The 22,269-nt window shown below is 48.2% G+C and overlaps 1 protein-coding gene across 2 annotated transcripts in view; it reads right to left on the bottom strand.

Annotated features, from left to right (window-relative positions):
- Positions 1-22,269, bottom strand: part of Qsox1 (quiescin sulfhydryl oxidase 1) — a 36,819-nt gene that overhangs the window by 7,364 nt on the left and 7,186 nt on the right. For both annotated transcript variants that reach the window (XM_050135396.1, XM_050135397.1), the window contains exons 2-8: positions 21,358-21,458; positions 12,519-12,564; positions 11,753-11,855; positions 9,432-9,522; positions 5,509-5,651; positions 3,822-3,956; positions 841-970 (exon numbers count right to left, since the gene is read on the bottom strand). In XM_050135396.1, the coding sequence (XP_049991353.1) occupies positions 841-970; positions 3,822-3,956; positions 5,509-5,651; positions 9,432-9,522; positions 11,753-11,855; positions 12,519-12,564; positions 21,358-21,458 (749 nt within the window). The remainder of the gene's footprint in view (positions 1-840; positions 971-3,821; positions 3,957-5,508; positions 5,652-9,431; positions 9,523-11,752; positions 11,856-12,518; positions 12,565-21,357; positions 21,459-22,269) is intronic.

Below are 22,269 nucleotides of genomic sequence, written 5' to 3'. Positions count from 1 at the left end.
AGGTAGGGAGAGACCAGGAGGTTCCCAGAGACCTGGGAAGGGCGGGCTCAGATCTGCTGGGACTGAGGGAGGCTGAGTCAGCAAGCAGGCCCAGGGGACAGGCAGTCCTGACTCAGCAGTGAAGCAGGGCAGGCTGGGGAGGAAGGGAAGCCGGATGGGGAGGAAAGGGAAAGGCAGCTCTGTATGGCAACGCCTCAGACCTTGGGTATAGTCCTGCTGACTATGTCAAGTTACTCAAGCCCCTGAGCCCCTTAAATGACAGGGCCACCACTCTGCAAAGCAGGTGAGGAGATTAAATGCTGCCAGGCATCAGGTCCTTGACAACCAGGGGCTTCACCGCAGGGAGCAGCTGCCTTTCCGAGAAGCAGGGGAGTACAGAGCAGGGTTAGCCCTGCGGATCTGGGCTAGACTGAGAAGACAGACAGCTGTGCAGAAAGCACCCTCCTTCACTCTGGTGGCCCAGAGTCCACTGCCCCAGTCACCATGGCAGGGAGTGAGGAACCACAGACTGGGGCTTGAGTGAAGTGGAGAACTCAGATAAGCAGGCAGAGTAAGTCACTGGATGGCTGGGCATATTCCCAGGTATTGGGCTATTTGGCCCCGTGTCTCTCTCTCCTCTCCTCTCCAGGATGGCATGGTCTCTGGCAATGTGGAGCTGGTACAGAATATGGTTATGAGAGGAGGGCAGCAGCCTATGGGGGCCTGGACAGCTATGGGTCCAGGTGTCCAGTCAGACCTGAGTTACTCAAGAAGGGGCTAGTGTGGTATATGGTAGATATACACACACTAATTACATGGGGAAATACAGGGACAAAGGAAGGTGCGTGCGGCCCTGCTCACCTTGGCCAATACTGCCACAAACTTTTTCAGGGCCATCAGGCGATGTCCCTCCAGAACTGAGAACTTTCCCACTTCTACACGCAGGATGTAATGTAGAGAGGATTCCAGGTCGGCCATGTAGATCTTGGAGCTGAGGACAAGAGGAAGCAGAAGAGAAGGAGCATCAACAGCGCAGGCGCTCGAAGGAATGAAGAGGGGCACTCCCTGTGTCACAGAAGTGCGCAGACTTGGCTCTGGCAGCGATTTGCTGAGCACCTTAGATGAATGACTTTTCTAGGTCTCCATCCCCCATCTGCTCACAGGTAGGTTGTTGACTGAAAACAGGTGGAAACCAGCTTGGTGCAGGTGGGTAGGGCCTTCTCTCCAGGTCCAGAGCTAGCCCCTTCGGTAACTCACGAACCAGGCTCATTCTGTTTTGAGCAAAAAACCCTTAGGGGCAAACAGCCTGACTGCATATACACGGGCTCGCACAGGGAAAGGGAAAGGCCTGGAGTTTAGCTACCCACCAAGGCTAGGAGCAGTGATGGCAGAAAGACAGGAAAGAAAACAGGTTCTCTTCTTCTTTCAGGGCTCGTATGCATACTGCTTCTAGACCTGTCAGGTCTTCTACCTCTCCAGCTAGCTGTGCCATCCCAGGTCCACCATGCTTCCACAGGGTCAGCTCAGGTACTGCTGGAAACGGCATTGAATGTTGGCTACTTCCCGACCTCTGCCTCCTGACACCGGGGCTCTGGCCTCAGCATGATGGTGAGCTAGTTTTCTGAGCTTGGGTAATTCCTATTCCATGGGTTATTTCACCTGTAGAACTAACAAACCATTCTGCCTCTTGAAGGTACAGAGCCAACAAGGTCAGCTACCAAGATGGGCAGTGACTCTATTCACACTTCACTCTCAGGCAAAATCTCCACTGTGGTGTCCTCTGGCCTCAGTTTACCTACCTCGCTATTCTGATGTTCTGCCTCAAGAAGTGACCTCATTGGTCTGGAGAGAGAGCTTAGCAGTTAAGAGACTGTACTGCTCTTCAGAGAACCTTATATCAGTTCCTGGCACCCACACCAGGTGGTTCACAACCTCCTGAAACTCCAGCTCCAAGGAATCTGATCACCTCTTCTGGGTATGACCCCCCCACAGGTATAAATAATAAAAATAAAACCTTAAGAAGTGGCCTTATGATAGAATGAGATGATGTAAGATGCTGGCAAGCACAGATCTTGGTATAGCTCTTACAGTAATTAGGATAATCTGAATAAACAATGGTCAATGACACCTTTGTGTGCAGGCATGGGTTGTAGTGTACACATGTGTGCATATGTGTGCAGTTGTGGCTGCATGTGGAGACAAGAGGCTTGCATTGGGACACCTTCCTCAATTGCTTCTCCACTTTATTTGTGGAAACAGGATCCCCGCACTCAACTTCGAGTTCACCACTTCAGCTAGACTGGCTGTCTATAAAGCCTGAGATTTGCCTGTCTGCACACCTCAGTGCTGGGGTTAGAGCTGGTCACTACATCCAGCATTCACATGGTGCCAGTGACTTGAACTCCAGGCCCATCTTTTGCACAAGAACTTTACCCACTGAGCCCCTCCCAGGTATTCAGTGTCACCTCATGCGTTCATTTCCTTATCACTGGGTTTACTCTTTCCACTGCACTTCACCTATAAAGTCTGCTATTAGCTAGGATGTGAGATCCTTTCTGGATCTTTCTCCCGGTTCTCTGTGTATCCCCTACTTATAGGCTATCCTTTTGAACCAGCACTGAGCTGCCTGGTCAGACATCCTTGCTTAGTACGCAGTTGGGTATGTACTAAGCAAGAGGTCTCCATCTCCATGGACAGCATCATGGTGTTTACTATAAAAGTGAAGCCCAGGAGCCTCATAGAACAAGCAGTTCTTTCACACTTAACACTGTGCACAGACAAGGATACCTGAAAAGGCAGCGGACTCCCTGATACTTGTAGCATTCAGATGCAGTGGAGTGACTTTCTAGAAGGGATGCTTTAAAGGAGACTGTAAAGTCTATGAGCAGAGACGGCATCAGCCCTGTGTAGTCAGCAAAGCCAGCCATCAAGGCTAGTGTAGTGACTGCCTGTGTCTCACGCAAAGGTGTTGAGCTTCATTTTGCTCTAAGCAAAAATTGCGTAGGAGCAGAAAACCAGATGGGCAGTGCACACACTCACACACTGCTCTAAAAAAGCTGGTCCTCTGCAAGAGTGAAAAGCTAAGGATCTGGCAACTCACTAAGGCTGGAGAACCAGTACAGCAGAAGGGCATGGGGGGCAGCATGGGCAGCAGTTTGTCTCTTTCAGAGCTGATGTGCACACAGATGCCAGACCTCAGGTCTCATACTCCACTAGACAAATTGGAACCCACAGTGGTCTAGCACATGCGTGGCCCTGACGAAACAATTGCTCAGGACAGAAATTAGTGAAGACCCTCCTAGTAACCCTCCACACTGATTCAACTTCTCCTTTCCCTTCCCCCCCTCCTTGCCTTTTTCTCGTTCACACTCTTGATTTCTCCCTGGAATTCACAGTCCTGCCGCTGTGGCCTCCTAGGTACTGGCATTACACGTGTCCAGCCCAAACCTGACTTCTACTTGCTTTTGCGTAAAGTTGAGCTTATGCAATGAGAGCAATAGCCAGCATTCCTTCAATTATGAGGAATAACGTGCAACTTTTGTTTGGCAAACCCGCATCTGGCACTGAGGCCACAGCAAGATTCCTGAGCATGGTCAGCAGTCGGGGACCCCCAAAGGCCCAGTCTGCAGCAGGGCGTTACTCAGCTTGGGATGCAGTTCAGTGGGAGTTTCTATCTAGCACATTCAAATCTTGGGTTGGGTTCCCAGTAAAGAGCCAAGGCCAGTCATGCAGGGACAGATGCAGGCTATCCCTGTGACAGGAACAGTGCTCGTGGAGGGGATGTGACCGTGGCCAGAGAAGAGGCAGGAGGAGGGATGGACGTGAGAAGCCGGTGCCCTTACTGGTCTGCAAGCTTCCACACTGTGGGAGCTATGTTTTCAGCAGAGACTGGAGCAGCTGTGGTCGGGGGAGCCTCCCTGGTCGGTCCGGACAGTCCCCGCAGGTAGGATGTATAGAAAGGCCTGGACTCCATCAGCCTGGGAAGAGAGCAAAGGGGAGCAGAAAGTACAAAGGGAAAATCGTACAGCAGGCCAGTGTCAGGAGCGTAAAGAGGCCCTCCAATAGCAAGGCTTAGCAAGAAATTCGATCTAAACTTGTTCCCATCTTGTTTTTGGCCCCTTAGGTCTCACTTTACCTCATCCATTCACTGTACATGCTATGGAAACCCTTTTATATCAGCCAGATGGGGAACTCCTAACTGAAAAAGCAACTGGGCCTGAGTATTACTTGGCCATGGTCTTTAGGCAGGTGGGCTCCACTGGGAACAGCATCCATTCTGCCAAAGAGAACTGGAGATACAGTTTATCAGAAGAGCTGTTACCTACCTAGCTTGTGCAAGTTCTGTGTTGGGTCCCCCTCACCACAAAGACAAAAATCTACCAACTTCTGCCCATGACAGGAATCACTGGGTTTGACTGTCTTCCCTACAGACTAAAAGATGACTGGTCTCAAGGCAGTCACCCTCCCACAAATGTGATCCAGGACATCACAAGGTGACATTACTCCCCAAGGAATTCAGAGTTTGGTGTGTAATTTTAAAAATAATATCAATAGCAGAGAACCAGGTTTGTCCAGATCTTTTTGATTTCTCTCTCCTAATACTGGAGTCTTAAGGGTAGGAAATATCTCCTCAAAAAGGTCTGGCCACGATAAGCATCAGTGACAGGATGTCCTACGGGAGCCAGCATCAGTAAGCGTGGCTTCCCTGCTATGCCACCCCAGCTCAGTGTCTATCAACGAGCAGATGGCTCAGGAGCAGCATCGTCACAAACAATTTTCTCCTTCACCAACCTCAAGTGAGGAAACAATGCCTCCTCTCGCCTCTAGGACTGGCACTCTCTGGGCCTGCCCAGGAACTAGCCTAACATTCCCCTTATGAGCATCCTGCTTCTGGACTCTAGAGGCCTGCCTCAGGACACTGGTGACCTAGGCTATGGCAATAGCAAGAGGCTGCCTAGCTTAGCCTCAGTGTAGGCTGGTACTAACAGCCGCAAGAAGCAGATTTCTGGGTAGCTAGGGTAGCCTTGCGCTCTTTGGCCCCCTGAATTTCTGCCTGCAGGGCCAGGCTGACATCAATCATCTGCCTACAGAGGGCACCAAGGCACCATCTGCTGCCATTTAACAGGCCAGTCGGCAGCAGGAGTCTGACAGAGCAGCTGAGGCTGGCTTGATTGTTTTCTCCTGACATTTTGGAATGGGCTATTGTCTGGCTCCTAATGAACTTTTCTGCAATTAGAAAAGGAAAGGGAGGGAAGGTCCAGCATGTCTGAGTCCTTGCCAGGTCTGCACCCTGTCAGGGAACTCCTCTGTGGACAGAGGGGATGGGTGTCATGGCTAGGGAGTGGTGTGGATGCCTTAGAAGCATTCGGGGTGAAGGCAGAAACCCTAAGCTGCAAGGTTGGAGGTCTTATCTCACACCGAGGACCAGACATCTGCTTCTCCTGTTTGCCTGTTCTTCCTAGTGACATCTCTAGGCGGGAAGAATGAATAGATGGGGTGGGGGGAGAGATAGGGCGACATCACACTTACACAGGCACTCTGGAGATAGAGCCATTCCGAAACAGCAGGTAGCACGAGGGAAAGTCAGTGACATCAAACTTGCTCACCACGTCGCTCTCTGTATTTAAGACCCTGCGCACTGGTACATGGCGTTGGGAGAGGTCCAGAGCTACCTGGGGAGACAGCAGGATGTGGGGGGCTTACCCAGCGGGTAGAGAGCCTGAGTACCAGGACTGCTGCTCAGCAGGTAGTGGGTAGCAGCTAGCAGCTGTATTCTATCTAGACTTAAACTTTGCTGAGCAGACCACTGTGAGAAAGCTCATACAACCCTGAGGTTATAACTACTAAACACCACCCAAGATAAGGGTCTTGGAACTGTGCAATGTGCTATGGCAGTACCAAATGAACAGGGTAAAATGCTGTTTATTTTTATTCTACATGTATAAAGCTTTATATCTGTATCCTAGGTTAGAAAAACTATATTGATCAGACACAGTCCTTTTGTTTTTAGGGAGAAATAATGGAAAACAGTATCTCCTGTTATGTACTACACTATGTATTAGAATGCCACATTAATCTTCAGAATAACACTGGGACAACGACCTGTCAGGCCTTCACACCACAGCTGCGGCAGGTGCATCCTGAGGCTACAGGACCAACCTGCCCTTGACTCGACTTCCTTACCTGCAGAATGATAATGAGGACAACAGTAACAGAAATCTTCGAGGGCTGTTATGAAGATTGCACTGACTAAACTCATTAAAATGCTTGTAATAATGGCCAGCACGTGGTAGACATATAGGTTATTTATTAAAAAATATATAATTTAGGCTGGGTAGATGGACTGGACTTCAGATGCCCAGAACTCATGTAAAAGAGGGGGTGATAGCAGGCATCTATAATCCTATGCCTATGGGGAAATGGAGGTGAAGACAGGAAAAGCCACAGAAGCACACAGGCCAGCTAGTCTGGCACATGCAGTAGTGAACGAGAGACCCTGCCTCAAGTAAACTAGAAGGTAAGGACTGACGTCTGAGGTTCCCTTCTGACTTCCACATGTGCACTGTGGCATGCAGATGCCTGTGTGAACACACACACCAGGACATGGTGGGACATACCTGTCATCCCAGCACTTGGGAGGTGGAGAAAGGCCTGTAGTGGTCCAGTTGGCACCAGGGAGCAGGGCACTATGCTATGACAGACCTGACCCTGTTGCTTGTTGGCAAAATGGGACTTTGGATTAGGAAAGCAGCCGAACACAATAAGCAAGGCTTAATGGGCCATACTACACTAGTAGGGATGTGGAAGGCAGTGGGGCCGGAAGCAGTGTAGGTTATGATGGCCCAGCCAAGAGGGTTCAGAGAAGAATATAAGTAAGTGTCCTAGAACTGTTCTTGTGAAATGTTGGCAAACAATGTGGCTGTTTTCTGCCCTTGTCCAAAGAATCGACCCGAGGCTAAATAAGAGTTTTGGATTAATGACTGGCAGAGGAGATTTCAAGGCAAGCTTTGGTATTGACTCTGACGTGTGGCTGTTAAGGGTCACTCTCAGTCCATCTATAATAAAAAAGAACAAGCTGAGCAAGGAAAAAATGTAAAACATACAGTTTGAGGAGAAAAGGAGCAAACAGGAAGTGTAAGGGAGCTACATCCTTTGCTCAAGGAGAAGGCTAAAGAAAAGCTGGACTTAAAAAAAAAAAAAGAATAAAGGAGAGCTGAAGCAGCTCAGAAACCGTGGAAAGAGAAAGCTGTGAAGCCGTGACTGAAGGAGGGGGTGGGTTCCAAGCCCAGCAAACAGCAGAAGGGCAGCTTCAGAGTCGAGGATGTAAGAAATGGGCTGTGTGGACTCTCTCCACAGCTAAGGAAAGCCTCTGAGGCCAGGTGTGTCAGCAGAGTCCTTGTATGGCGGCCCAGAGAAACCATTTCCTGAAGCTGTGAAGCTGAAGCCTGGGTTGCCTTCAAGAGATCCCAGGATGCTGGAGTTGCCAAGAGTCATGGGATACCTGCCAAGGAGAGCTGCGAACAGGGAGTGGAACCAGCCCAAGAGAGAGAAGTGGGTTTCAGTCAACACAGGTAAAACGAGTGGAGATCTGAAGAGCAATTTGATATCAGCCATGAAGAGCAGAGTTTGGAGTTTTCCCTGATGGTTTTCAGTCTTGTTTGGTCCAGTATTTCCTCACTATGCTCCTTTTCCTCTCTTTTGGAATGGTAATGTATATCCTGTGCCATTGTATGTTGGAAGCATGTAATCTGCTTTTTTATTTTGGTCCTACAGGGGGTTACAGTTAAGAGACTGCCATGAGTCTCAGAAGAGACTTTGCCCTTCAGACTTTTAAACAGTGTTGAGACTATGGGGACTTCTGAAGTTGGACTGAATGCATCTTCACATTATGATATGGCAATAAGCCCATGGGGGCCGGGGTGTAGAGTGGAATGTGGTGGTCTGAATAAGAATGGTCCCCATAGGTTCATATATTTAAACGCTTAAGGAGTGGCATTATTTAAAAGATTTAGGAGGTGTGGCCTTGTTGGAAGAAGTGGAGGGGGGCAGTGAGGGAGATTTGAGGTTTCAAAAGTCCAAGCCAGGCCCAGGGCTCTGTCTTCCTGCTGCCTGTGGATCAGGATATAGAATTCTTTACTTCACCACTACCCTGTCTGCCTGCATGCAGCCATGTCCCTGCTATGATGACAATGGACTAAACTTCTGAACTGTAAGCCAGCCCCAATTAAATGCTTTCTTTTATAAGAGTTGCTGTGATCATGGTGTCTCTTCACAGCAATAGAACACTGACCAAGACAAGGCCAGTCTCAGTTACCTAGTGAGTCATAGGTCTGCCTGAATTATGTGGAGCTCTATCTCAACAAAACCAAATCAAACCCAATGCTATTCTGTAAGCAGAACAGACAGTAATAGTAAACAGTCCTGTTTTGTAGCTGAGGAAGCACAGTGTAGAACTGAGTGATGTTGTGTGCGGTGAAGGGAGAACTTATTCTAATCAGCATCCATCTGTCAACCACCTGTGTTTGACAGGCCTAACCAAGACACAGACAGTGACCCCGGAGGGCCAGGCACTCTAAGAGAACTGCTGGCAGTTCCCCTAACTACACTCTGAAGAGCTGAAAGGAAAACTGTCCTGTCCACAGTAGTATCTAAGATCACCCCCTCAGGTTTCTTCTCCCAGCTTGGAACATGGTCTTGGGACAGCATGGTCTTGGCACACCCACCTGGCACCAAGAAAGGCTCCCAAGCCATCTGTGGTAAGTCTGTGAACCAGCACCATAGTGGGCGCTCTCTATGGCAGGCGAAGAGGTGAATCTTTATAAAGTCCCTCTGCAAGCTGGCCAGTCATTCAAGCTCTTTATCTAAATTGCCTTACTGAGCTTTCTAATATGACTAAACATAGCTACTTCTATTCAATAGCTAGGAATAAGGCTCAGAAAAAGTTGGGCAACTTGACCAAAATATTCCTTGAACTGATGGAGAAGTGCAGTCTGCACTGCTGGCCAAGGATCCAATTTCCTCAGGAAGGACCAGGTTAATTCTCATGTATCTGATTTCCTCTCTCCCCTCCCCCCTTTTAACCCCAATTCTATGTAGGTAGGGCAGTGAAGGAACAACACAGGTTTTGAGTCAAACTGCCCTCTTCCACATTACTAGCCGTGTGATCCCAGACATATTATCCCGCTTTCTGAAGTTTAGGGATTAGCAGATATGTGTTGGTATCTAGTCCTAGATTCAATAAACAGCAGGTACTACTTTTAGTTTCAGAGAGAGAGAGGAGAGAACAGATACTAACCTTTCAAGTGGAAAGGTAGCTACACTTCCCATATGCCCCAGCAGGGGTCAGGCAGTGCCTAGCTAATAGGCGTACAAGGACCAGCTGTCTGCATTGGTCTGCTCTGAGATCCCTCCCCAGGGACTCTTCTGAGACTCAGGGAAGCTGAGCAGCTCACCTCTCTGCCCACGTAGGAGTTTTTGTCTTCAAAGATCAGGGCCAGGTACTCTGTGTTATTTTTTGCAAAGAATTCTTTGATCTCCTCCATCCTGTAAGAGACGAATGGGGTCACTTTTCCTCCATAGCCCGTGGAGATGAGGTGAGGACCCCGAGGCTGCAGGACTTCCAATGCGGCCTCCCTCTGCCAGCCAGCAATGGAAGGACACCAAACCTTCAGTCTCAGAGGATGCCACCCATGCTACCTAATCTTCTCATTTGACCCACCATGGGCTTTATTGTCTTATATTTTTCTTTCTCTCCCTTTTAGGAGTCAGAGGAGGCAGGCTGGGGAGAAGTGGTGGGGACCAGCTGTCTCCACGTTCTGGGTAAGGCCCAAGCTTACTGAAGACGGTTTTACTGGTTCCCTAAGAGACTGGTGATTAGAACCCATTAAACACAAGCCCTGATCCACGGCAAGTCATGACCAGTGGGAGAGCAACGCTTTCCTCTCTGAACAGGGAAGCAGTGACCTAGAGTCCTGGGTCTGGAGAATGTAGAAGCCAATGAATCCAACCTCTTCTGCTCAAGGTGAGGAGAATGAGGCACAGCCTTCTTGGATAGAAATGATTAAGAAGGTAAATTCTATCTCTCAACCAGAGAACTAAGCTACAGGTTGTTTTTAAAAACTCAAAGAAAATTACTTCTCTTCATTCCAGTTAAAAGACAGCACCCAGCATAGGCATGAGAGGAGGTCAAGCGACAAGGCACATGGGTAAGGGGAGAAGCACCTTCCTTTATTCTCACCCTGGTGTCTCACTTCCCTGCTCTTAACCCAAGGACATGGAGCACATACCTCCAAACAGAAAGGGTGATGGCAGGTCAATGCTAGAATCCAACCTGGTGTCAGTATGAAGGGATATGCCAGAGAGACACAAAAGAAGTTCTGTAGATAACATCAACCTCTGGGTGGCATTAGGTGGCCAGTCTCTCTGACCACATCCTCATACCTACCCTAGGCTGGCAGAGGAGCAAGTCCTCAGCCTTCTGGAAGAGGTAGTTCAAGTTTCATCACGTGTATCTGCCTATATTCTTCCTAAAGGCATCAAAAGGATCACTTTGAGACAGGTTGACAGATTTGGCCAGTTTGTTGCTTTTAAGGTTCCCAGTACAGAAAATGTACTATAAAGGACGTCTTTCTCTCTCTCTCTCTCTCTGTGAATGTGTGTGTGTGTGTGTGTGTATGGGTGTGGGTGTGTGTAAGAGAATGAGACAGAGACACAGCCATGAGGAAATGAAAAAAAGGAACGGGGTACAGGCTACTGTACATTTTCTAGTGGAATGACGTTATGGCTTGGATATGAAATGTCCCCAGAAAAGGTTCATGCATTGAAGGCTTAGCTCTCTGCCAGTGGTCCAATCACTGAGGTTCATGAGGGTTCTGATCAGTAGATCACCCAGCGTATGGCTTTGTATTTGATGTCAGAATCAGGAATAAATACACAACACAACTGTGCACATGTCCCTGGGGACTATATTGTCCTGAACTGTTTTTTGTTGTTGTTGTTTTGTTTTTTTTTTTTTTTTGCTCTTGCTTGGCTGCCATGAGACGTGCAGCTCTGGCTACATGATATTCTGTATCATCTTAGACCCCAAATAATGGCTCTTGCCACATGTGTTGAAACTTCTAAAATAATGAGTCAAAACAAATCCTCCCTTCTTTTAAAATGTTTATCATGGGGGGCAACAATCACCACAGATGGAGTCTAACCTACATTAGGAATATATACTTGGCCCAAGGTCTCTATAAGACCTTCTAGGAAAATAAGGAATTGGGGAAGATGATAAAGGAGTCATTGTTAATTGGATTCAACACCAGCTGACCAGTTGACCATTTTCAGTTTACAAACAGGGCTTTACTCTTCTGAACATCCTAGCCTTTTCTTCCAAATTTCATCTCCTCTGTCCTCTCACTTGCCAGTGGCCTTCCCTGGACTAGGCCAGAGAAAACATCCTGCACTCACAAAGCTCCTGAGGACCCGACAGGAGCAGCAGCAGCAGCGTGATCTGGAGAACTCCATCACACATTTTTCTTCTTCCCCCTAGCAGGTCAGGCCCTCAACCCTCAGCCAGCCCTCAAAGGACGGGGCTCCTCAACATCTGAAGCAAAAAGAAGTCACTGCCAGCTACTCTAAAGTATGTCTGGCACATTGGTGTATCTACCGCATAGGTAAAGGGCACAGGAAGAATCAATGTGGGTCCTCTGCCCCATGGCTCCCAACACCTTCTCCATGCTAGGGCCCCTGGCCTATACTACTCTAAGCCTGCCCCAACCCAAAATACTTGGCAGGATGCAGAGGCGGACAGGCTGAGGGCCATTTGTCACGGTGGGACTCCAGAGCATCAATGAGCCTCCTACGTAGTGTCTGCACATTAGCACCGGCCACTACAAATGAGAACAGAAAGAGGGCATCAGGACAGAACAGACTCCTGTATCCTTGTCAGTTTCACTCACAAACAAGGATCCCCAAACCAATTCCAAGAAGAAGCACATGCCAGCCCTCCTCTTGGAAGAGGGTGGGGTGAGGGCTCTTATGGCCTAAAGCAAAGCAAGAAGCCCCATCCCTGCCCATCGTACTGGGAGCTAACTAGTGAGCAGTGATGTGTCACTGACGGAGGCCATCTGAAGAGCAAGGTGCCCATGTGCCCCTGCTCCGTTTCCTGGAAATAGGTCTCTGAGGCTGGTGTCTCCTCAGTGAGAACTCCCAGCCCGTCACGGCACTTAGCCAAGGGTCAAGGATCCCAAGGACAGAATGATGTCCCTTAGAATTGGCTGCCAGTTTAGGGCTATTCTGGGAAGATGGTGTCCCACCCACAAACCCAGGACTTTGGACAGGTCACACTTGAAGGGCTGCTCAAATGGGCTTTGCTGAGGCATCTCCCAGGCTGACTAAGGAGACATATGTGGGAAAACAAACAGACTTCACTTGGGGACCTCTTTACCTTTGTGAAGGGTTTTCTTGACCCCCTAAGGACCCAGGTAAAAGCAGAAGGGCTAGAGAGAAGATACTGGTAATGCCAACACAGCAGCCAGAGTCAGAGCACCCACCTGACAATGTTGTTCCAGAACTATTCTTGGAGAAGGCCTTAAAAAACTGCAAACAAACAGACAAGAGTCAGTGGTGATGTCAGGTGGGCCTGTATTTAAATTGGGTGACTTTGGACAGACTACTTATCTTTTTTCAGTCCCACCTTCTTCACCTGTAAGTGAGATCATGGAGATTTTGTTCTGGGACCTTATCTAGTGTCCTCACATTCAATCCCTCTCCAGTGCCAGAGCACTGTTAGAACCCGAGGCAGCAGCTCAGAAACTTCACTAGAGACCAGCTCCACGAAGCACTGGTACCTGCACATTGCTATGTAAGCTATTCAGTGAGAGAAAAGTCACCGATGGCCTTCACGCAGGCCATCTGAAGAAGAATGTGATTCCTTGGCACATGTTAGCTTCCCATGTACCCATCTGTCCTTCCGCCTTTTCCTAGAAATGGGTCTCTGAGGCCGGTGTGTCCTCAGTGAGACTCCCAGCCATCATGGCACTAGGCCAAGGGTCAAGAATCCAGGACAGAACCTACAGAGTGGTGGACCTGTGCCCCAGAAAAACAAGACTGCAGCACATGGACCCCTTTCGACATCATGTTGTCCTCTTTCCCCATATGTGTGACAGTCTGTCGTCAGAGTGAGAGGGCAGAGAGAGCACTAGGCAACTTACAACCTGGGCTTCTGCCCACGGGGCAAGATGGCTGCAGGGCTCTTGCCTATGTCCTCCTATCTGAGGGAGACTTTGGTTGTCCTGCAAGATACTCAGCTATCTGCAGAAGAGCCTGAAGGCTCCTTCATGAGGACCTCAAACCTCAGTCTTATCTGAAGCAGGTGGTTAGCTGCAGCCATAGGGTTCAAGACCTGGCTCTGCTATGTTCTTGCTGTGTGGCCTTGGGAAACCCTTTAGCTTCTCTAAACCTTAGTATCCTGATCTTTAAAATGAGAATGGCAGCACCAGCCTAGAATTGTTATAAGATTCAATAACATAAAAGCTAAAGTAATTAAGGTACATCTAATAATGGACTCAGTAAATGTCAACCACCATCATTCCCTTCTATATACACACCCTTTTAGCACCAGGAAACACTGACCAGCTAGGACTGGTCTGTTCCATTCATGGGTAGGCAGGAAGGGAAAATTCACACGAGTAAGAGACTGCAGAAACCAGTGATTCCCCCTCCCCCATCTTTGCCGGCTTCCTGTGACCTCACTGCCTTTGCTCCTGCTCTCTACTCCGTTCCCTTTTCGAAATACAAATGCAATACTTTATTCACAAATGAAAACAACCCATCTCCATATGCCACAGTACACCCATGTTCTTGACACTTACTGAACAAATCTTGACCTAGTAAAATTATTATTCTAATACTTGTAAAATAATCACAAATATCCTGAATTTCTGTGACATGAAATCTAGTTTATAACACACATTAGAATCTTTATGGATAAGCATTGCTTCTCAGAAAAGGACAAATGTGCCACCGCAGGGTGGTTTGCTCGGTGTGGTCCTGCAGCTGCACACACTCACTTCTGCACTGACAAGACAGACTTCAGCTTCCTTCTAGACCTCCCAAGTCATGGACCAGCCTTCAATGGGGAGCTTCCTCAGAGCTGTAGCAGTCATATTCAGCTCTGCAGAACATGGCACCTTTCCTTCATCAGCCATCAGGCCGCCAAAGTCTGGGCAAATACTTGTTTTAAAAGGAGGTGGCAGGGCTGGAGAGATGGCTCAGTGGTTAAGAGCGCTGATTGTTCTTCCAGAGGTCCTGAATTCAATTCCTAGCAACCACATGGTGGCTCATCACCACCTGTAATAAATCTAGTGCCAACTTCTGGCCTGCAAGGACACAGGAAGGCAGAACATTGTATACATAATAAATAAATCTTTAAAAAAAAAAAAGGAGGTGGCATTCTCCCTGCCATCTAACAAAAGGTATCTCTTTCGCCCTAAATTTCAAGGTTCTAAGGTTCTAATCTAGCACAGGAACTCTGAGTTGAAACCAAGAGTGACTCAGGAGGCCCCTGCCACAAAGTACATGATAAAGGAAGTTCTGTGCCATGACCACGTGGCCTTCTCAGCATTCAGAAACTTCCTATCCACCTTCAGGACAGTAGTATCCTCTGAGAAAGTGGCCCTACACCTCTAATGTCTTTCTCATTACACCCTTTCTCTACCAGCTCCTCTCCTAGGCTATAAAGAGATCTTAAGAAGGCTCATGCAAACTGTAGCACAGAAGGGAAAAAGGGCAGGACAAGAGGCAGGCCTTCCTTCTTTCTTCAGTCACTGCATTTCCTGTTCCCCTGCACTGCCAAATCTCTTCTGCTCCCCGAATCTCTCCCCACTCCTCGGAGCCCACCACTCAGCTGAAATCACTCAGGAAAGCTGTGTGATGACTCTCCCTAGCCGGTCCCAAGCACCCCAGGCACTGCCTGTTCACTGTTTCCCACCTCCTGCCTAGCTTTTGTTTCCAATGCACATTTTCTTGAAACTATCTCTTTCCTGTCTTCCTTCCTTCTTCTTTTCTCCCTCCCTTCTTCCTTCCCCCTCCCTCTCTTTTCATGTTGCCACCCTCCCTGGTTGTTAGCCCTTCTTGGCTCTTAGCCCTTGTCCTAACTTCGCCCTTGGCTGCTCTCCTGGGTCACTGTCATTACCACCAGCTTCTCTTAGTCTTTCTCCTGCTGCTACACATCAAATCATGTCATTCTTCGTTTAAAAATCCCTTAAAGGCCCCATCAGGAGGACGGGCTCAGTTTACACTTTCAAATGAAAGAATGAAAGACTCAAGAACAAAGCTGCTGTTTCTCCATTGCCAAGTCGTTCACTTTGCTCAGCTGACTGACTATCTTAGCCTGTGTCTCAGGTCCTTACCTGTCCTAGACTTCTGGTTGCTCCTGGTAAACTCCACAGAGGTGTCAAGGCACCCCTACCCACACACCAACCTACTTCTGCACCTGTGTTTTATCTCGCCCAGCAATCAGTACTCCTCCCTGTTACCCAAACTAGCACATCCCTTCCCTACAACCCCCATCCATCCAGTCATCTGGCGAGTTCTGTGACTCTGCCTTGGGGATACCTCTTCAACAGCACTGTCACCTGCCAACAAAACCTCTCACCTTGTCTAGACTAGGGCCAATAAGTGAAAACCTAGTTCCTGATCTATTACATTAGTCCCTATTTGCGTTCTCTTCATGAGTCAGAGATGTCAATCCTCAGCCAGAGAGGTGGCTCAATAGCAAAGGGCTCACAGCCAACTTTGACTGCCTGAGTTCAATCCCTAGAATCTACATGGTACTCCTGAAAGTACACACACATACACACACACACCGAGAGAGAGAGAGAGAGAGAGAGAGAGAGAGAGAGAGAGAGAGAGAGAGAGAGAGAGAGAGAGAGAGAGACCCTCTCAATCTTGTATTCAATTGTCTTCCTCCTTGCCACTGTTTCCTTCTCTAAGGAATAATTTTGGGATTCCTCTTCCCATTGCCATATGTCTACATGGGCTATGAGTAAGATCCAAACTCAATATATTTAAGGCATTTCTTTCCAGATTTGAACCCAAACTGACCTTCCACCATGCCATACACTTCAACCACAATGACCTTCAACCTGAACTTTTGTCTAGTAACCCACTGTGGTGGTTTGAATAAGAATGGCTTCCACAGGCTCATATGTGTGAATGCTTAGTCAACAGAGACTGACATTATTTAAGAACGATTAGAAGGTGTGGCCTTGTTGTCAGGGGGATGGGGGAGGTGGGGATGGGCTTTGAGGTTTCAAAAGCCCATGTCAGGCCCAGTGTCTGTCTCCTCAACCCCCACTGGCTGCAGAGCAAAACATAGCCCTCAACTACTTTCCCAGCAGTGTGCCTGACTGCATGCCACCATGCTCCCCACCATGATGATGATGAACTAGCCCTCTGAAACTGTAAGCAAGGCCCAGTTAAATCTCTGTAAGAGTTGCCTGGTCATGGTGTCTCTTCAGAGCAACAGAACAGTGACTAAGGCACCCACCCACCTGCCTGACTTGGGTAGTGCTAACAGCTTATACATCACTGCAAGCCCTACTGTACCTGGTATAGTGTCTAGCATCTTAGCTGTCCAGTCCAGCAGCCATAGCCCTTTCATCATCTCGAAAGCTTAAGTGGAAATCTAGTCAGGGCACATTTTTGTCCTCTTAGGAAAATACATCCTTGTTAAGTCAGCCACTGGAGGTGTGTGCCTATTGAGGTCAATTACCCCTGAAAAGATGACAACAGGCAGCAGTTCATTTGTTCAGGGTCCCCCCCTCCCTGCCTTGATTTATGTTATGCGTATGTGTGTTTTCCTGCCATGCATGTGCTTGGTACTTGCATTAGTCAGAAAAGGGCATTGGATACCCTGGGGCTAAGGGTGGTTTTAAGCCACCATGGAGGTAATGAGAGCTGAACCCGGGTCCTCTGTAAAAGCAACAAGGCTTTTAATCATTGAGGCATCTCTCCAGCCCTGAGACAGGAAGGCACTTCTGTCTCCCTGGACTTGCTGCTATGGTCTTTCCACAATAGCACGGCAGCTGTTAGCACAATACAAGACAACAGCTAAACAGAGTTCCAGGAAGACTGGTGGTGGCACTGGAGTCAAGCATATAGGACCAGTTTTCAGAAACATAATCAAGTCTACAAATATTTTATTCTGAGCTCAGAAAGACCAATTGCCTTAGCTACTTAGTTTCTGTGCTGTGAAAGATCACTGTAGAGGGGCTGGATGACAGACAGCAGAGGTAGGAGACCTGAATTCTCTCTCTCCTCCTGAAAACTCACCATCTGGCTACAGGCTTCTAGTAAGAGTTCTATAAAGCAACAGCCCAGACTCTGCACTCCACAGCGCTCCATACTCTATTTGGCTCTCAAGGACCTGCCATTCTTGGGGTCCTACTTCCCTTGCCCTACTTTACCCCTGAACACGAGCCTCTGTGCAACATGCCACACAGTTCTGCCCATAATAGGGGGCCAGTTCTCACCTTCCCTGCCCAAGCTACTCTGTGCCTAGGATACACCCACCACACAGAAACTGCCATTAGATCCAGGGGACAAGAAACAAGAAGAAAACTAACACTTACCAAGCTCCACAAAATGCCAGTGCCTGGGCACTTCCACAGGTAAGGCCTTTCTTATACTTGGCGATCTTATTAATAGATAGTGTTCACCCATTTTTATAGACAGGAAATCTGAGACTCTGGTCGGGCCTTTAAGTGACTTCCTTTGCCACACACAGTGAGCAGTGGAACAGTGAGTTTGCATCTGCATTGGTGATCTTTTCAGAGACCACTAAGTAGGCCTTCACCACCTAACGAGGGGCACTGCTGTGGCCTACTGCTTGTTCAGCCCAAACCCACTGCAAACTCACCTCCCTCCTCCCTGCGCCTTTCTTTTCTTCTACTCTGGCCTAATTGGGACCTGACAGAGCAAGATCCTGGCCTTCAGGGCTAGGGACTTTCTAAACTGGCTGGACCACTGGGAGACCAACGTGTACTCATTGGCAAGGGCCGGAGGCAGAGAAAAAGAGCACTGACCCATGTCATGCACTAGAATGGTGTGTCCCACCATGGGTCCTCACCTCAGGCTCTCACAACCTTTAAGAGTAGTGAGCAAAGACAGGGTCTGGCCCCTGGAGGGCAGTAGTTAGGGCAGTATTGCTATCTAGCTGGAAGGCTGATTTTTCAAATGTGTTCTGTTTTTTAGGGAGCCTGGCACTTTAGGTTTTCATAGCAAGACTGAGATCTGAAATGTGTGAGTACTGATTTAAAACATGCTAGAAACAACCTAGCAGTGAGCTGGAAAGTAGTCAGTTTAGAGAAGGACAGTTATGGTTTTTTTTAAGTGAAACAAAAAATATCATTAAACTTTTACTTTAGCAATAGTTAACACAAACCAAATTTAGGATCACAATGTAAAATAAGCACTTTTTTAAATTGATTTTATTGAGCTATATATTTTTCTCTGCTCTCCTCCCTTCCTCTCCTCTCCCCTTCAACCCTCTCCCATAGTCCCCATGCTCCCAATTTACTCAGGAGATCTTGTCTTTTTCTACTTCCCATGTGCATTAGATCTTTGCATGTCTCTCTTAGGGTCCTCATTGTTGTCTAGGTTCTCTGGGGTTGTGAATTGTAAGCTGATTTTCTTTGTTTTATTTCTAAAGCCATTTATGAGTGAGTACATTTGATATTTGTCTTTCTGGGTCTGAGTTACCTCACTCAATATGATGTTTTCTAGCTCCATCCATTTGCTTGCAAATTTCAAGATGTCATTCTTTTTTTTTCTGCTGTGTAGTACTCCAAATTTTCCTTATCCATTCTTCAGTAGAGGGGCATTTAGGTTATTTCCAGGTTCTGGCTATGACAAACAATGATGCTATGAACATGGTTAAGCACATGTCCTTGTGGTACGATTGAGCGTCCTTTGGGTATATACCCAAAAGTGGAAATGCATATTTCTTAGTGCAGGTCACAGTAGTCATTTAAAGAGGTCATCTAAGCCGGGCGGTGGTGGTGCACACTTTTAATCCCAGCACTTGGGAGGCAGAGGCAGGCGGATCTCTGTGAGTTCAAGACCAGCCTGGTCTACAAGAGCTAGTTCCAGGACAGGCTCCAAAACCACAGAGAAACCCTGTCTCGAAAAACCAAAAAAAAGAAAGAAAGAAAGAAAGAAAGAAACTGGGAAAGAGGTCATCTAAAAGGCACTGCTTAGAGTCTTGCAGCAGAGGCCCAGCAACAGCATGAACCACCTGGCCATCTTCTAGAGCGCTAAGGACAGGGCACTCGCTGGGTGCTTCCCCTCAGATGAAACTAAGCAGCAGGTTCCTCAGGGAAACAAAGCTGTGCCAAGGGAGGCCAGACAAGAGCTTAGGAAATGGACAGCTGTCTACTGAACTGGCCCAGTCAGGCGCTACCGGTCTGGAAATAAAGGAAAGCCAGAAGGACTAGGTAAGGTCCCTCCCAGGCTCTCCCACAGTCAGCTGGGCAGGTAAGGTGATTAGTCACTTGAGGCATCCAGGCTGCGTGTACTGCGTGACTTCGGTAGGTGCTGAGGAGCCTCTGAACCTGCACCTACCTGGCCTCCTCCTCACACCCTATATCTGGCAGCTCCCTGGCTGAACAGAAAGCTCCAGCTCATGTCCTGAATGGTCTCCCTGTGAGCTATACAGTAGCTAACCCCCAGGGTTCAGGGCTCACTATGGATGATGGCTTCAGCTGCTACACTGGGGTTCCCACAGCTTCCCACTTTGTATCGCTCACTCTGGGTCTGCACAGAGCATCCCCACTGAAATACCTTGTTACACATCCTGGAGGAGAGGACAAGCAATGTCTTTGCCAGGGAGACTTTCTACTTAGAGTGGTGACTGCTAAGAGCGTACTGGGGGATGTGGCAGTAGACACTGTTTTGCCACACTGTTCCTCAAAGCAACCTGGTCTGAGAACATGACCTGGGTCCTGATTTTAAGTGGTAACCATTTAGGAAGTGATGGGGAGCCTCGGAGTCCAGTGGGGGTCAGAGATGGGCACTCCTACAGACGAAACTGCTAAGTGATCAGACTTGTAGACTGGACTGAAACTTGAGGTCCCTGAAATCAGAGATACATTGTCCCAGGGATAATATTTGGCATTTCAGCCTTCAAAGGCATCTCCTGATTATTCTTATTGGTTATAGAGAAATTGCTTATGTAGCTGTCATTCTGTGGGCAGGGCTGAGCCCTGGGAGGACCCTTCCCCTAACTGCTACAACTGCATCATTTTGGACTCTTAAGAACCATGGTAACTGTCCAGACATTAACTTGTTGGGAGGCTGGAGAGATGGCTCAGAAGTTAAGGGCACTGGCTGCTCTTCCAGAGGACCTGGAATTCCCAGTCACACAGTAGTCCACAACTGTCTATAACTGTCTAGACTGTCTATAACTCCAGTTCTAGGGAATCAACACCCTCACACATGCAGGCCAAACGTCAAGGCACATAAAATTAAAAACTATTTTTTTCTCTTTTTTTTTTTGAGACAGGGTTTCTCTGTATAGTCCTGGATGCCCTGGAACTCACTCTGTAGACCAAGCTGACCTTGAACTCAGAGATTCACCTGCCTCTGCCTCCTGAGCGCTGGGATTAAAAGTGTGTGCTACCACAACGTGGATATTAAAAACTATTTTTTAAAAGAATCGCTGGTGTCCTGTGATCACTGACGGAGGATCATCAGAAAGCTCATGAGAATGTGTACTGCCAGAGCTGGAGTACGAGGACCCGCATGCCTTGGATGTTGGTGACTTCTGCCCCTGGAAGCTCTGCCATCTGAATGAAGCACTGCACATTTTGACTATGGGGGTGAGGCAATCCCCTAAGCCACGCTGGTGTATTTCTGTGTCAAAGCTTTTCCTTGATAAGGATGAAGTATCCCAGTGTCTCTGAAGAACAATAGGCCCAGAGGATGATCCTGTCTACAGAAAGGTTGTAGAGTATGGTCAGGCCTCCAAGAGTGGGAGGTCAGAAGTGAGAACTAAAAATGACCTTGAGAGCTAGCAGCACACTAGCCTGTGTGATGACTACATTACAACACAACGCAGAAATCTTCCCACCCCAGCATTCCCACGTGCCATCTCCGTCATAAAGACAGACTTTCTCAGGACGAAGAGCCCCTCCTTTTCTGCCTCTCTCTAAAACAGTGCACCAGAGGGTGGACAGTGCTCCAGAAGCCAGGACTTTAAAGACTCAGGCCCAGAAGCATCAGAGAGCTCATTGGAGCTCAGAAGCCCAGGGAGGTAGCAGGGAATGCAGAGCAGGGGCTACCTGCTCAGCTGGAGCCATCACCAGCTCCCCTCTCCCCTTTGTCACATACCCTCACAGTTGGGAAGCCAGCGATGTTGAAGTCTCGGCAGACATCATTATTGGTCTCATCAGCACAGTCCAGGACAGCAAGATTCAGTGCTGGCCTCCAGTCTGAAAGGACAGATAATTCCAGTAAGTGAGAGAAGCTAGCCTTCTGCTGCTCTTCCATCTAAAACCCCACAGCCATTAATCCCCCCAAACTCCTCTGAGGAAGGGCATATTCTCTTCAAAAACTGACCTCTGAGACAGTTCCCTCAGTCTTCATTTAGGCAGAGCCTCATGAGAAGGCCCTAGACCTAGGATGCAGTTAAATAGCATGGTATGTTGCCTGGTAAAGGCATCTATGCTCCCTTTGTGCTTAGCGGGTGTGACATGGGGCTGGAGGAGCTAAGAAAGACAAATAAGGAGTGTGGCCCCCAGAAAAGGCCCTAGTATTGCCTTTGTCCCTGAAGAGCCACCTAAGATGGGGATCAGCTCCCAAAAGTAGAACATACCTTGGGAGCTAAATTCCCAAGAAAGCTACCCCAAAACAGAGGCACAAATTCCAGAAAGAAATTTGTGGGGAGAAAGAAAGCAGGAGATCCAGGAACCCCAGGAGAGGAAGCCGCAGGGCAACCAACAGTCAGGAAGACTGGTCAAGTTTCCTCTTCAGGACCCAGACCTAGCGACTTCTCCCTGAGAAGTAACTAGCAGAGCAAATAATGGCACAGACCAGAAACTGACAGAAAATCATACTAACATCTCCCCGAGCTCTAACTCAGGTCAGGGGTGCCAGGTCTATTCCAGCACAGAGCAGGACACATATCCATGAGACCACATAAACCTTGGGGAAGCTGTGGCCAGTGTCAAATTACATAGCACAGACCTCCAAGCTTTGAGGCATTAAAGAGATTAGTCCTGTGGGTCAAGCCTCACCCTACTG

The sequence above is a fragment of the Alexandromys fortis genome, unplaced genomic scaffold (genome assembly GCF_014885135.2).
Source record: "Alexandromys fortis isolate MF-2015 unplaced genomic scaffold, M_Fortis_MF-2015_v1.1 scaffold_21, whole genome shotgun sequence".
Classification (NCBI taxonomy): domain Eukaryota; kingdom Metazoa; phylum Chordata; class Mammalia; order Rodentia; family Cricetidae; genus Alexandromys; species Alexandromys fortis.
This window is presented reverse-complemented; position numbering and strand designations above follow the sequence as displayed.